This window comes from Calypte anna, chromosome 10 (genome assembly GCF_003957555.1).
Source record: "Calypte anna isolate BGI_N300 chromosome 10, bCalAnn1_v1.p, whole genome shotgun sequence".
Classification (NCBI taxonomy): domain Eukaryota; kingdom Metazoa; phylum Chordata; class Aves; order Apodiformes; family Trochilidae; genus Calypte; species Calypte anna.
Window position 1 is genome coordinate 15,356,636 of NC_044256.1, and position 16,179 is coordinate 15,372,814.

The window sequence follows — 16,179 nt, forward strand, 5'->3', positions numbered from 1 at the left end:
CAGACCGGGTCTGTTTGGGGACAGCTTGCCCTCGCCCTGCTGAGAAACTTCAACTAGGAGCCCTCTCCTCTCCCTTCCCTTCACTTGCAGCCCCGCACCGGAGGAGCCGGCCCAGGGGGCAGCTGGGGGCGGGGGTTCCGATAAGCTCCGACCGCACCGCCCCGCCGGATCCCGGGACGGGGCCGCCCCCCTCTCTCCCGCCCGCCGCGGAGGCTCCGCCGGCGTCAGCCCCGCGCGTTCCTCCGCCCTTCGCCGGGCTGGGGCGCGGATCCGGCCTGCGCGGGGCTGGCGGAGAGAGGGAGCGCGGCAGGGCGAGGGGAGGAGAGAAGCGAGGAGGAGGTGGAGGCGGAGAAGGCGGCGAGCTGGCCATGGCAGCAGCCCGCGGGCGGAGAGGCAGCCGCCACGGGTTGCCGCTGTGATTGGCACTCCGGGGAGGAGGAGGAGGAGGAAGAAGGCGCGGAGCAGCCGCGGGGCCCGCCATCCCGCGGCGGCGGTGCCCGGGAGGATGCCGGGGAAGCAGGGCTCGGCGGGCGGTGGTGGCGGCGGTGGCGGCGGCGAGCTCCCGGGGGCCGGCGCTCCGCGGCAGCGGAGGCGGCGGAGGAAGGTCTCCTGCTTCTCCAGCATCCAGCTCTTCCTGGTGTCCGAGTGTGCCCTGATGCTGGCCCAGGGCACGGTGGGAGCCTACCTGGTGAGTGGGAGCCGGCCCCACAACCCCCCCGCGTTACCTGCCGAGCCGGCGCTGCGGGGCTGCCCGGCGGCCGCTGCCGGGCGGGGGGTGCGGGATGCGCCGGGACAAGTGGAGGGGAAGTTTTCTGGGAGCCGGGGTAGCTCGGGGGGCACCAGCCCTCACCCCCATCCTTCAGTGGGTTTTACACCAGTCCGGCGTTTCAGGGCTTAAATGACTCAGCAGTGCTGGGGGGTAGCTCCCCTTCTGCTGTCCCTCTTGCCTGCGCCGCGGTAACTTCTGCAGCCGGTCCCAGGGACTCCCCAAACCCCGGAGCACGGCTGTGCATGCCGGCTGGCTTGTCGCTACTGCTCGTTCCCGAGCTGGCCAGTAACTTCATCAGATACCATCGTTAACCAGTTTTCAAATACCAAGAAAATCTAGCGGGGCATACGCTTTAGTCCTCCTGCGTTAGTAATTTTGCTTGTCCCCGTGAAGTGATGCAGTGGTGTTAAGTACAGCATCCCTGCAAGACTTGGTGCTGGCTAAAGAACAGACAGAATCGGAGTTTGCACTGAATCTGCGTAGTGAGGTCTGGTGTCAGCGGCAGAACTGTAGTAGAGGAGTTGGAAAGATGTCCATAGATCTATGCTTGTGCCTTTGAGTATACACGGAGAGAGGCAGCCTTTGAAAATGAAGTGGTGTTCTTCCAGCAGATGTTAAGTGTATAGTTGATTTAAATTTCTCAAAATAGCTTGCTGGATTTGAGAATTATAGTTTCCATGGAAAAGAAATGTATTCATAATCTCTGAGGCTCTTTGAGGCCATATGCATAAGATCTCTGCATTCTGCACTTGTGTTCAGTATTTAGCACTTGCTCCTCTCAAGCTCAAACTGCTTATGCAGATTTGTGCTGAGTGTGATCTATTTTTCAAGGTATGTGGCTAAACTAACCATGGCTAATATTCCCAATTAATATGAAATGGAAATTTATATTCCCAATTAATATGAAATAGAAATTAGCAGTCATCTCATATAATAAAACATGTAAGTTTAATTTGGAATGCATTTGTAATTACAAAGGAATTTACATCCCATCTTTTGGGATAAATTAAGTCATTTTAGACCATGTGTGAATATAGGTGGGTGCCATTTAATTTGCAGGAGCCAGACGGGGATGTACTTTTTTTCTGCGAGTAACACCTTTCTTAAGTAAGGTAGTTGTTTCTGATGAGCTACTAGGAAAATGAGCTGTCAGCATGAATGAGTGTGGGATAATCCTTTGACAAAGTAATGGCCAAGGAAGGGTCCATGAGGAGATGTCACCCACTGGGCACCAGTGTGTTGTTGTATAGATCTGTTAGAGGAGTATGTGTAGGCACACTTTGCTACAGTGTCTGAGCAGAGGATCAGCAGTAATAGCTTGGCATCTTCCTTTAACTCCTTTGTACTGGTCTCTTCTCACCAGTTTATTCTTTCTTCTCCCATTTTACCCAACTCTCATGGCATGTTTTGTGCCACACTCGCTGCTCTCTTATGCACCCCAGGCTGGAAAGAAACCTGCTGCAATCACAGGTCCCAGAGCCCTTACTCCTTCCTGAAGGGTTAACTTGACTGAGGTGCTGCTGTCTCTACTCTCCTGTGTCCTGACCGTGTCCCCATGGCCAGCCAGCTCCACAAACAGTAACAGACAAATGGTCAGTGAGGGGGACAGGGGGATGCAAGAGAAAACTAAACTCAAAACAATCCCCAGCATGCATAAGCAGTGGCCCAGCTGCACTGGGCAAGTGTTCCTCTCTTCCTTGTATAATTCATCTTCCATCCTTGGAAACACCATGCAGCTCTTCATACAAGGAACAGATGCAGACATGGAATTATCTTTGGAGGGTAAATCTGTGCTTCCAGCAACTCTGCATGAGTGCTGTGCTTACAGGTGTCATAGAGCATGCAAGATCCTTGGTGGGAAGTGTGTAGGACCTAATAATTTCTACAGACCAAGTGTCCCGTGTTGGGGCCACATGGGGTTCTTGGGTGGTGTCTTGGGGGTGAGCTCAGTGGAGTCACTATGGAGTTGCCCAGGTGTAACTGCAAATGGGTTTTCATTTACTGGGGCTCTTGGGATGAGCTGGGGTGGTTGGGCTCAGCAGTGGTACATTGGGCTGCTCCCTGAGGGACAAATTAGCAGGCGAGACAAAGCAGAGAGCAAACAGAAAAAAGGCAAACAGGGAGATGCTGCGGAGGACCGACACGGTGTGTAGTTCTGGGCAGTTGAATAAACTCCTAATTTTAGCCTGTCAGCAGTAGGAGAGTACTGTATTCATACTTCTGCTTTGCTTGGCCACATGTGTGACTTTCCCTGGTTATTTGTAACTCAGGAAGAGAAAATGTTTTTTGCCTTATACGGCGACAAGTTGGTTTCCTGGGTTTTTGTCTGCCTTCCTCTGCACTAGGAGACCATGCGGGCAAAAAACTCAGCTTCTTAAACAAAACAAGGCAGGGGCTTTGGCTTCTTAGGAATGATTGAAGAGCTCAGTTTTGATTGGGCTTGGCTTTCATGTCAGTACATTTAGAAGTGGGGATTGTTATTTCTTTTTAGAGATGTAAAAACTTCTGTTTTCTGTGTTCTCCGCGCATTAAACCAGCAGCACCCACTTGAATGTGTGTACAAAGTAGACATTCATTCATTATGTGGTATTGAAGCAAAGATCATTCACTTTTATTTGTTCATAAAGCATTTTGCTTGCCAACAGGGCTTTATAAATAATAAATGCTGATAAAAATCTATAAAGTCCAATTCTTTTCCCACCACAGAACTCAGCAATGAAAATACCCCATGATGCCAGCAGTGGATGTCTATGGTTAATTAGTATAGTGTCTCTGAGGTTCTTAATGTGAAGTTTTAAGGGAGTATTTGATCAATGTCTTGTTCCAAAATATTTGTCAATTATTGAGCTTGCTATTTGCAAAATGGACATGTTCCAAAATTACTTCATGCCATATCCTGCATAGTTTATGCAAATGCAAGCCTGTGCTACTGCCTTAATTTCTGGGGCTGCTGAATACACCCTGTTATTTGCATATTTGTATAAGTTTTTGTTGATGCATTTATTTGGCTTCATCTAATTACTCCTGTGTGCTTTTGGAAACTTGAATTTCCCAGCAACTGCAGTGGGAGCAGGGAAAATGCTGCTTGTAGTCTGCAGGCATTCCTGCTGCAGAAGTTACTCGGGGGCTTTGCAGCAACTTTAATAAACCCAGGTGATTTCCACCCCCGGCTGCTCTCCTGGAGCATTAAGTCTGTGGATTCAAGAGCCCAGCATTCCTGGTGCAGATGGCACCAGAAGGGAAAGGCTGGTAGCTCCGTTTTCCAGCCGGAACCTTGTGCTATTCCGGGGAATGCAGCAGTGTGATCAGTCATGCCGGCCGTGCAACGATGAGGATTTTGATAAGGCTGATTCACATACCTTGGCACCACTTTCCTTCATCTCCCCCCCACCTCTGAATTCCTACATGGATTATATTCCAGAATATTTTAACTGGTATTAATGTTCCAAGTGCTCCTGCCAGTTTACCACTGAGACATTTCATCACTCTGCCAGTCAAACCTTTTTGCCTCGCCCGTGGTGAAATCAGTGCTGGAGCAGCAGGCGAGGAGCTCTCAGTTTGACAGCCACAGTCTGTGGAGCAGGAGCACAATTTCATTTTCTCTCCCTAGCCCTTAGCCTTGGCTTGCTCTGGTTCAAACTGACCTAGTTGCAAGCACCCAACATCTGCCAAAGTCACGGGCTTCTTTAGATAAAGGACATGCATATGGAAAGCACGTTGAGGAACAGTTATTTGGTGTGCTCGGGATAGCTGTTTTCACAGAGCTTGACTGAGATGTCTCTGTTTGCTGCAGCTTTGAATGCAGCTATTCATATGTTTTATCAAGTGATAGAGGATGACTGGCCCTAGCATGAGATGGAAAGGAAAATAATTGGTCCCTCCCAAGGAGGGTACATTGGTGTTTTTGCGTGGGAATGAATGCCAAATTGTTCCTTGTTTTGCTGAATGAAAACTTTTGAGCTAGGTTTGACTTCCCTGCTACAGCACTGCCCATGCAGCAGTGGCTGACTGCAGCTTGCAAAAGCCCACTTAAAGTATCTGCAGTAAAAGTAGTACCACGTGAGGCCAGGTGAGATGGTGTGGATGTGGTCTCTGAGACAGGCTGCAATGAAATGCTGAGTTCAGTTTCATTGCTGCTGATGTTTGGGATACTGATGAAAATTTCAAATGCCATATCCAGGAAAAAAAAAATGTATCAAAGATAAATACAGAAGTTAATCATCATTCATGCAGGGACAAACAGAAGTAAGGGTCCTGTGAGATGGACACCAGGAACTGAGTGAATAAGAGCAGAATTTGGCTATTGTATTTCTAAGTCTTTTTGTTGCATAGCCCCTTTCCCTCCTCTGTTAAATGAGACAAATACAGCTCTATTTTCCTGTTACAGAAAGCAGTTGCCTCCTGTTACAGAGACCTGTTCAAACCCTCACTGAAGTCATTGGAGAGATCTGTATGGTGGATGTTATTAAAAGCAGTTTTAATCTAGGAGTACTGCAGTACTTCAGAGCTTTCAGTTGTGCTTGGTGCTGTACAATAGAATTTGCCCCTGGGTATGTGCAGTCTCAGTAGACTGGGTGGGAAAAGTGCTGCAGGTGGGGAAACTGAGGCAGGGATTAACAGCTTAATTCTGTTGCTGTAGTGATCGATAGAGCTTTTGCTTGGTTAATAGCAACAGAGCTATTAACTGAATAGCTTAGGTACGGGTAGCAAAGGGTCTCTCAAAGCAAGGAAATTCCAGTTTCAGGTGCTTCAGTGCAATCACTTAACTACAAGAACATTTCTTCCATTTAATTAATTATAATTTTTATTAAAATGATTCATTTACTAGAATAAGAATCGGCTTTAAAATGCTGCTCTTTTTATTTTTTTCCATCCTTAGCAGTGCTGAGTAATAAATTAGCTGTGATGCTCATAATTTATTTGTCGCTGGAGTATTTAAGGGGGAAAAAAATAGAGTGAAAATAAATGTTTTAGTGGGGATAAAGATTGCCAAGCATTGGCTGGTTATTGCTCACAGTTCATTTTCCCTTAATATATCTTTGCTGGCAATGTTATTTCTGGAAAGTTGTTTCTAGTATGTCTTTCCCATTAGAGATTATTGTCTACTTCGCAGCTGAGTTGCTCAGAAAGTTACTCTAAACTATCTCTTCTGACTACATTCATACTTGTCTAGGAAGCCTTTTTATGTTTTCTAGGTCTCTGCAGTGTGGAGGAGAAACCAGGTCCAACTCTGGGTTCTGATGCCTTCACATAGTGCTGGGGGCCTTGGGCTGTGAGGCATGTTGCTGCTATGTATAGTAGTAGAAACAAATTCTGATCCAGGTGTAGATTGGGATTTTGAGTAGCAGGTAAGCTTGTGAGTAATGATGTTTATACTTGGGTTTAAAGTTTTCATTTGCTGCTAATTGATGAAATAATACAGACATAACAACTGTTTCTCTCTTACATTATATACAAGGTGTCATTTGTGGGGTCAAACTTTGAACCTCATCATGCTTTTGTGGTTAAATGACTTTGAAGGCAAATTGCACTTAATGTTTAGGAGTATGGATTAATTGATTTTAGTCTTTAATTTTTAAAATTATATTTAGAAGAAAGTTTGGCATCTCTTCCTTTTCTCTGTAAGGGCCAAGTGATGTTTGTAAGCCCTGAAAGAAAGAAAGAGCAGCCTGGTAGAAATGTTATGATCCATTGTAAAAACCAATGTCTTGTTTCTTTTGGCCAGGCTTTGCTTCTAAAATCCCTTTAACATGAGCCATGTGCCTGTGTGACAACAAGTTCGCTGAGTTTTAATGGCCTACAGTATTAATGCAGCTGAGGTTTAAAGGGGTCTTGAATTAGATCAGAGAATATATTGGCCTGAAGGTCTGTGTTGTTCATGGTTAGTAAGTTTGCAGCAAGACTCCTTAAATCCTAATGTGGCTCCTGTCCCAGAGAGGGCTCAGATGAACTGTGATCCCTTTTCTTCTCTGATGGGCAGAGCAGGTATTCCCCATTTCCAAAAAAAAGGAGTGTCTCTTGGGTTGCATGCCCTTTCTTTTCCCTTTCAGGATATTTTAAGGTACCAAAAGCCAGCATAAATTTTTCTGCTTCAAAAGAGTTACTCTGCAACTCATCAAGAATTTGTCCTTTGTGTGTAATAATCTAAAATATTTATTTACTTGTACACTCCTTGATCTCTAGTTATTCCTTCAAGGTAGGAAGATTAGACAATGGCACCCTGTGTCGTGGGCAAGGCTGCAGCTTGGATGCATTAGTGTAGCTTTGTATTCTGATCAACACCAGATGAAGCTGCAAAGTGATATATTTCAAGTATCATCCAAGGAACTTTAAATAAACATGTGATAGTACTTTGTGTAGTAACTCCTTTAAGTACCTCAGTGAAGTTTGGAGAAATTAATTTTTCCTATTGCATAGAAAAAATGGGCCACTGGTTTTGATTTACAAGGTTTCATTACAACTCTGCAGCAAAACCAGGACTGGAACCCCAAGAGTCCTGTCTCCAGGTCACCTTGGAACAGCCACTAGACTTGCTCAGTCTCACAGATCCACCATGCAAGGCAAATAGCATTGCCTGCTCCACTCAGTAGATTTCATGCTGCCACACTTCATACAGTATCAATAGCATCCCTAGCAATCACAAGCTGTGAAGGGAGTTCCTGGACTGTCTGGCACTTCTTCCCATTGCTGCTGAGAGGACTTTGCCTTGTTATTGGAAGCATTCTGTAAGGTTTAGTGAGATAAGCCCTGAATCCAAGATGTTTCAGTTTGAGTGGCTGGATCAAAGCAAGGAGGGGAAGGGGACTCTTCCCTTTTCCCATATGTTAAGCGTGGGGATGCAGCTGTAATCACGTGGAGGTGAAGACCCATAGCATGAGTAGGACTAGCTCAGCCCCTCCTCACTTAGAGAATCTAGGGCAGACCTCAGAAATAAAATCAGATTTCGTAAGCTCTCCAGCTAGCAACTTTCTCAGCCTTATTCTGAATGTGGTTTGCTTCTGCATTTCCATACCTGAACTTTTCTTACTGGAGAGAGGGGTGCAGACCCCCTCCTGCTGCTGCTGCTCAGTGCCTCTTGTATTGAAGTTGCAGATCTTTTACTGGGGCTTGCACTGCAGCGGTGCCTGGACATACTCAGTAATTTTAGATTACTTGCTGCACAAAATTAAAAATCTTTACTTCAGGTTTGTTTGCATATTTATCATCATTGTTACTTATTTGCTGTGGTTCAAGGAGAAAAAAAGCAATTTCCTGTGGTTTTTTTCCCTCTCTGTTGCTTCTCCCTTCATAGTATCCTTTTACCTCACCAAGCAGCCAGCTGATTTCTGGGTGTTTTTTTAACATCTTTACCTTTTTGGTGTCTGCAGCCATTGCAGGGATGATTTCTGCATCTTTGCAGGCTCAGTGACTTTTACATCAGTGGCTGTGAGAGCTGTGGGATCAGAGCTGCTTTTCCATGCTCCCTGATCATCAGTTTTCTGGGCAAGGATTACCAGAATTGCCTTATTTTTAATATTTAAATTTCCTTTTAGGATGCTTACCATGCTATTCACCTGTGTAATCCATAATGCCTTAAGTTTACTGGAAGTGGAAAAAGACTTAAAGTTCAGGTTTATGGTGATTTGTAAAAAGACAGTGAAGTTTTTTAATAAACCTGGGTATTAAGTTTGTATTGCAGTCTTGGTGACTCACCCAGCATTATGTTTTCTGAAGCAACTGTGTCAGATTTACTTTCAAGTTCTTTGGGGTTTTTGGTGCTTTGATGTTTTGCATCTGCAGCCAACATTTTCTCAAGGTTTGGTTTTGTTGTGCTTTGTTTTTTTTGTTTTGTTTTGTTTTTCCTGTTTGTTTTTTTTAGTATAAAGGTAACTACAAACTACCACAATGAAACAAAAAGAAAGCTTTTCTGTTTGAGTCGAGTTGTGTGGTGGGGTTGTGGTGTAAATGTGGAGAAATACAGAAATCTTACAGAAAAGTTTCAACTTCGATTTTAAAAAATGTGTAGTAGTTTTTCCTGCTTGAAGTTAGATCTTTGGCTGAATTGAAATCAGCATTGGTTTTGGGTCAGTATCTGAACCTTGGAGTGTAAGCTGTATGTGTATTTTAAGGTGATACCTAACAGTTTAATGTCCAAAGAATGCAATGAAATTATGTGGAATTGCAGTACAATCAAGGTGTCAAGTAATGGTACTCTCAGTGTTCCTAAAACAGGTGAATTATTCTGTAAATTAATGTGAGGTGAAAAGTAAGTATTTTCCATGAAATCCAATTGGAACCTGAATTAGATCCCTGCCTCAGGTGGCAGGGAGCACCTGTGTGTGTTCAAGCACAGGATGACCAGAGGGTAGCAGTGATGGGTTTGTGTCCCAGAGCAGGATGGATCACAGAGTTTTCTGCAGTTTCAGATTTGTTTCATTCCTTTTATCCTCCAAAGGGATAACAGAGAGTGAGAAAACAGAGGATTGCAGCCCATTGTGACAAACAATATAATGGGTTTTGTTTCCCCATTAGAACTTCAACAGGAAGAGCTGCAAGAAAAGGTTGGTTTGGGGTTCTTGGCTTTTATTTCTGAGAAGGAGGATATGAAATAGCTGCTACCTCTTTCTACTCCTCAGCTTTGTGCATATGTAGGTTGGCACATCATTAGCAGTAGACCCATAGCTTAGGAGCATTATGATCCTGGGGTGTGGGCTAAAGACAGAAAGGCTGCAAGGAGAGGCAGCTTGTACCTTGCTTGATGCAGTAGCAGGACAAGTCTCCTGCATCTTGCAATAATACTAGACCTGGAGGTACACGTAGACATGTCTGTGAAGTGTCTTGGGAGAAGAGGGGCAGCATCTGAAGTTTCCAAAAGAGAAGTTAAAAATACTAACTAAAAGATTTTTAAAAATCCAAAATTTTTTTGAAAAGTATAAAGAAGGAGTGTGTGTCCCCAGCTGCGTCCTGCTGCTTGTGTTACCTTGCTAATGACTTTATGCTGCTGGAAACATCCTTGCTTCTCATCCTGACATGGGTTGAGTGTTGCATGATGTACTGAGATGCTGAATCAAGGCCTGATTCTTTCTTCCCTTCTGTGCAACTGGGAAACAACAGAAGAATAGTAATGTGCAACTAAGTGCTCATTTTTAAAGAGGAAAAACTGGTTGGGATTTCCAGTTTTTCAGTCCTACAGCTTCCTTCTCATCATCCCTCTGAGCTGCAGGGAGAGTTGTAATTGTCCTGGTTTAGTAAAGCTATTTTTGCCAAGTTTTTCTTAAAGCTTTAACTTTTCTCTCTGGAGAGTATCCACCTTGCTTGGTGAGGTATTTTGGTGGACCTTGGATTGCAGCCAGACACCCACCCAGCTGCTCTTCCACTCCCCTCTTCAACAGGGCAGAGGCAAAAAATCAAGTAAAAAAGCTCACGTGCTGAGGTAAAGACTAGCAGTTACTGTCAGGGGCAAACCAGACTTGACCAGCAGAAAATTAATTTTTATTGCCATTTAAAATAGATGTGCATGTTTAAAACAAAGAGAAAAGTAAAACCACCACCATTGCCCCATCCCACCCTTCCCAGGCTCACTGGAAATGTCTCCATGAGGTGTTCCCTGTGTTCTGCTGAGGAGGCATCCATCCTCAGCTGTGAGCTGAAGTAAAACCTTTATGTTGTTTGAGGATCAATATGCTCTTTGCAGAAATGGTAGCTGGCATTGCAAAGGTTGTTTTTCCCTGTGCTTGGATCCTGCCTGCATTTGGTGGTCAGTCACCATTTTCTGGGGTGTGCCACAAGCCCAAGGAGAAACGTGTCTGAAGTACAGTGGTGGTCTGTAAAATTTGATTATTGTGGGAATTAACCTTCTCCACAGCCCACGCTAAGTGCTGCAGTTGGTGTGATGGGTGGAGAAAGTGTTGGGCGTCCAAGCCCTTGATCAGAAATAGTGGGCAGCATTTTTAGGGCTTACCAGCAAAGGAAAACTGTGGGGTTTGTTTTTGTCTTGTTCAACGTACAGGGCTGAGAGTGGTTGATTACAATGGGCCTTTCAGTCTCTGCATGAGATGCAGACTTTGTTTCCTGCTGCCTATGGCTAGTTATAATGCAGGTCCTCATGTCTGAAGTCAGTGCAGCTGCTGGCTGAGGGACAGGAGCTCTGTCTGAAGGGATGCCTTGTTTAGGGGTGCTTGTTTGTGAAAGCTGGTGATGGTAGTTCTGTAATATCATCCGGTTTGGGTGATCCTATTGTCAGTCTCATCTTAAGTCTTCAATGCCCATAGAGCTTGATTGTATTCCAGCACCTCATGTTCTCCAGGCTTGGTCCAAAGAGGGGTGCTTTGGCCTCAAGTTTGTATTTCTGTCATCAAAAGGGGGTATCAAAAATCCCATGGCCATCTTGAGCCCATGAGTCCCTGTGCTAGTCTAGGTTGGGGTTTGTTTTCTCTTTCTTGCTATCATCTGTAGTATTTAATGCTATTAAAAGTTGTCTGCCAAAGGAGTTGGCTTGGGGTTACCGGAAAGTTTTCCCATAGTCTTTGATATTGAAACCTATCAACTTAGAAAAACTTGAGAGGAAAAAGCTGAAAAGAGAAGATTTCAAGTATTCTGTGGAGCGAGACAAACTGTTTCCAAGAGTTTATTTGCTCAACTGAGGCCACTTCTGCATTGATGAATCTCTCTGAATGAACGAATTCCAAAACCAGCTTGGGAGTTATTTGATGGCTGTTGAAGTTAAGCCACGCTAGAAAACATGTGCTAGAGCCACAGCTTTGTGGGTTTGCTGTGGCATTTGGCCCAGCTGTACAAGCTTTCTCAAATGCTGGCCCTGTGCAGAAGTCCAGTGTTTTCTGTGGATTAGGATGCATCAAGGCTGCTCTTAATCTCAGTGCTAGCTCTTATCCAAAAGGCAGAAGTTTTAAAATTCTTCTGGTTCTGTCTTGTGGAAATATTTAGAGTTTAGGGTGTAGCCTGTCATAGCTGAGATGGCCTTTATTTATTTGAGTCATTTAGCTTAATTCAGTGGTAGACAAGCTTTTTCCAGAATTTTTATATTGCCTTTTTTTTTTTAAGTAGATCCCTAATTAATTACTGTAGTTGTGTATAATTACTCTTGGGCACTACTGGATGCAGCTTCTAGAATGAGTTGTTTCATTTTCAAACTGCAAACTCTTCAAGTGTATCCATGAACAACACTTAGAGTCCCTTCTCATTAGTGCAATTTTCCAGATGTTCCCACATGAACAAGCTGCGTATTTGGTGTTCTGTGGGCAGGTATCCAGTGAGCAATTGTTTAGAAGGGGAACATCTCATAAATCTGACTGCAAATTTCTCTCTGCTGCAACTGCAATGCTGAGACTAGAGGGCTGCTGGCAGGAGAAACTGGCTTGTTTTCATCCAAGAGATGAGATTTTTATTTCTTTAGGATCAGGGCTTGAAATTAGTTCAGGACTCTGCATCATTGGGATTTTGAGTTGAGGGAGAGTGAGAGAGTCTGGGATGGAGGAAAGAAGGCAGGATTTGACTTCACGGAGAGCTCTTTTTACATGCAGAGAAAGTCCTCCAAGTGGGGCTGCAGTAAATTGTCATTATATGGCTTCACTGAATTGGAGTTCTTTCTTGTGGAAGCAACAGAGAGTCTGGGAATCAGTATAAGGTTTATGTTCTCATGTTTGGAGGGTTTTCCTCAGGCTCTTCTGTAATGTCCCAGCTCAATAATTCTGTGTCCCCATCTTCAAAATTACTTGCTATGAAATGGCATTACTGTTCAGGGGACTGGTTGGGCAAAATGAACAAAAATGTTCTGCAGATGGCCTGTGATAAGGTAGGGTCTTCTGGTTTAGCCTTAGTGCCTTTTGGCATGATTGGAGTGTGTCTGGTTACTCCAGTTTTCAATTGGGTTACTCCAGTATCAACTTTGACAAAAACCTATGGATTTCTGTTAGGCATTGCACTAAGGCTTCAAGGTGTGAGGTCTTTAAGAGAGTCACAGAACTTTGTGACACTGGAAATGCAATTTGAAACTAAAATGACCTTTGCTTTCTCCTTTATTTGCTTCCTATGGTGCATAGTATAAAGATACACTTCAGATTTGATTCACAGCGTCTTGATGACACTCAGAACTCTTGGTATCCAGACAGCATCACAAAAAATTAAGTCCATGGAGTCTTTCCAGGAGTCGGTGTCATTTCTCTGTCCTCTCCCTTGCCCCCACTGCTCACACAAGTGAGAGATGAATTGATAGGGGAACAGCAACTTGTTTCCTCTGAGCCAACACTGGCTGGGCACATTCTGTTGGTGGTGGCATCTTGGCAGGGCTGGAGGAATGTTTCTGCCACACATGGATAATATTTTTAAGCCAGGCTCTTAAACTTTGCAGCTGGCTGTCCAAAACTGTCACATCCAAACTGATTCCCTTCATCAGTCAAGACTAATGTTTGTGCCCAGAGAAATCTGTTTTCATTCACACTTGGACAATGCAACATGTGGGAGGGGATGGCTTTGCCCATAGGGTAATGCTTGCTGGCTGGGGAACAACTACTGTTTGTATTTGCTGGTGAAAATCTAGACCAGGGATGTTTAGATTCATTTCTTGGCTTTGTCATGGACTTTCCCAGGCCTTCCTTGGGGTTTTTCTCTCTAGTAGCAGATGTGGTAGCTAGGGTGTTATCTGCCTTCATAGGCATCTTGTGGGCTGGGGTGATGGGCTCTAAAATGTTACAGCGATGGTATCTGGAATCCAGGAGGCACCTTGGCTGGGATTCTGCACCAGCTCTCTATCAGCTACCAGTATAAATTGAATTAAATTAATTAATGGGGTGGTAATTTTGTTATCCTACCTGTGGTTGATCTGTGAGGCTTCTCCCTTCACCCTGGAATATGATGGAGCATTGTTGCCAGCAGCAAGAAATTCCTACTTCCTTCACACTTGCCTGAAACCACAGGGCTGAGGTATCTAGCCCCTTGCTTTTTAAGCCTTCACAGAAAAGAACTACTTGGGGCTGCTTTACTTGTTCTTTGGTAAGGTATTATTTTTCAAAGATACTTTTTGAGCCGTACTCTCCTGGACAAATGACTTGTTCTGAACATCTCTCTGCAAATGGGACTCTTGTTGCAAAGACACTCAAGTGCTTTTATAAAAAAAGTTCCTTCCCCGTTACTGGCTGCAGTGGTGTTTAGCTTAATTTCAAGCAGGCCAAATTTAGAGTCTAAATGTTATATGCCTGCCTCAAACTGTGTTGTAATTAGTACCCTGGGGAGACAGGAACCAGGGAGAAGCTGAGTGTAAAGAGAATGAAGCTATAGAAGCTGTCTGCGAAGGATGAGTGAAGAGCTGTGGAAGGAGATGAAAACAGGGGAGCTGAAACTGCTGCAGAGATGTGTGTGATGGGAAGAAAATGGGCATGGAGCTTCAAAGAAAACTTGAATAGGCTTGTGTTAAAGAAGACAAAAGATCTAATGTAGCATGTAGTGAGATTGGATGAAGAAAGATCCTTGCATCACTCAAACCCTTTCAGTTAGTGCAACCTGCAGACAGCCTGATGCAGGTGCCAGTTTTCCAGCTCCCCCCATGCAGGATGGACTGGGCTCATCCCTCTTCTCCATCACAGAGGCACTGGTGTCTTCTCCCATTTGGAGAAACCCCTGCTCAGAGGCTTCAGGGACCACTTCACTGAGATATCAGGGGCTTTGTCTTGCTTGGCTTCATGCATATGGCTTTAATTTCCCTTAGCTTGCTTCCTATCTCCCTGTGAAGCTTAGCATGCCTTTGAGCAATGCACCTGGGGGTGAAAAATTCCTGCTGGTGGTGGGAATACTGCAGCCAGGTGGCTGGTCTGTCAGGCACCTGCAAAATCAGGGTAAAGAGGAAACAGGTTAGAAAAAGTACAAGGGGAAAAGTAAGAGTGCTGGTGATGGCTGCACTGACCAGTTGGCTAGTGAATGTCTCTGGCTTGGTGTTGGACATAAAATGCAAAACCATTCCTACTCTGTAGTGCTTGAGTTCTGGATTCCTCCAAGAATTTGGTGTGCCTCTGCTGGAGGAGCAGTGGCCCTCCATGGGAAACTTGTATTGTGCTTTTTGCTCGTGTCAGACTCCAGTAGATAAGTGGGAGAGGTGGCATCTTCTGTTTTCCTTGCACGCCCATATTAAATTTTTACAGAGTCTGGTAATTCTGAAGTGGGGGGAACCTGTCAGCTGCTGTTTGGTGCTCGTCTCTGACACAGGTTAATCCTGCAGATATGGGTGAAATACAGCCATCTGTGTGTACAGCCACAGCAGATGAATTTGTTCATTGGCTTTGTGATGGCTCACTTCTTAGTGAATCCCAAGAAACAGACCTCCTGTTATCTGGCAAAACATCTCACTGCTTGTATCTCTACCTTACAGAGCACTCCTTGAGATGAGTGAGATTATAACAAGTCTGCAAGTTGTAGCTAGATCTCTAATTTTTTTTTTTAACTATAAGATTTTTTTTTATTCCGTGTATGTTATTTTGTATTTTACAAGACACTTCTAAAATGCCTTCTGTTCAAGGTGAAATGGGTTTGTTACCTTTGAGAAGTGGCAAAATGGTGAGATGATATGATGGTACCAGGTGTAAAGTTGCATGGCTTGTGTAGCCCTCGGGACTGCCAAACCTAAAGATGCAAAATTCACAAGCCTGACCCTTATGGCTTCCAACCCCCATTCTTCACACTGGAAATGTTCAGATAATAACTAAGTTCTAAGCTGGGGGTGGATTTAAGATCACCTTCAAGCCCTGACTTGTCTGTTTACAACACAGCCCCCCTGTGCTCACCTCCCAACCTGTCCCACTCTTCAGGGGAAAATTTGGGAGCAGCCAGCACGCAGCTCCTGTTCCTACCCTTGGTTCTGCTCAGAGACAACGTTGAAGGAGAAATGAGTGGTTTGTGAAAGGCTTTGTAGGAGGGTGTTACTTAGCAAATAAACAGGATGCCACGGACAGCTCTTGTGTGGGCTGTGGGGTGTGAGATGGGGATAAGCAAGCAGCTCACATGGCTTTGGGACAAGGTTGGGCTGCTGCTGATTAGGTGCTAGGGTGACCCTAAATCCACCTCAAGTCATTTGGTGTTTCTTTTAGGAGTTGTTAACTGTGTGCTGTGGGTTGGCAATACAAAACAATGTGGCCATTTTGTTGGTTCCCTTTTAAATGGCGTCCTCCCTCCCAAGGCTTACAGAATTAAAGCCTTTCATGTACTGGTTGATGAGAAATGCCTCTTAACTTCTCCCTGAGCTGAATTCCCGTTTTCTGTAGCCAGGCATCTTTGCTGTATGGTAGGGAATGGAGTATGAGAGATTTCAGCAGAGCAGGAGCAAATGAGGAGAAAAGGAGTAGGACTTGTCAAAAAAGCTCCTCTCTCAATATATAGCCTTTATATAACCACCGTTGTCCTCCAGCTGTGAAAACTGAATTCAGCTG

At 44.7% G+C, this 16,179-nt stretch overlaps 1 protein-coding gene across 1 annotated transcript in view; it reads left to right on the forward strand.

The window, feature by feature from the left end:
- Window positions 1-505: 505 nt before the first annotated feature.
- SLCO3A1 (solute carrier organic anion transporter family member 3A1) overlaps window positions 506-16,179 on the forward strand; it is a 128,408-nt gene continuing 112,734 nt past the window's right edge. Inside the window, exon 1 of the mRNA XM_030457408.1 lies at window positions 506-688. Coding sequence (XP_030313268.1) covers window positions 506-688 — 183 coding nt within the window. The remainder of the gene's footprint in view (window positions 689-16,179) is intronic.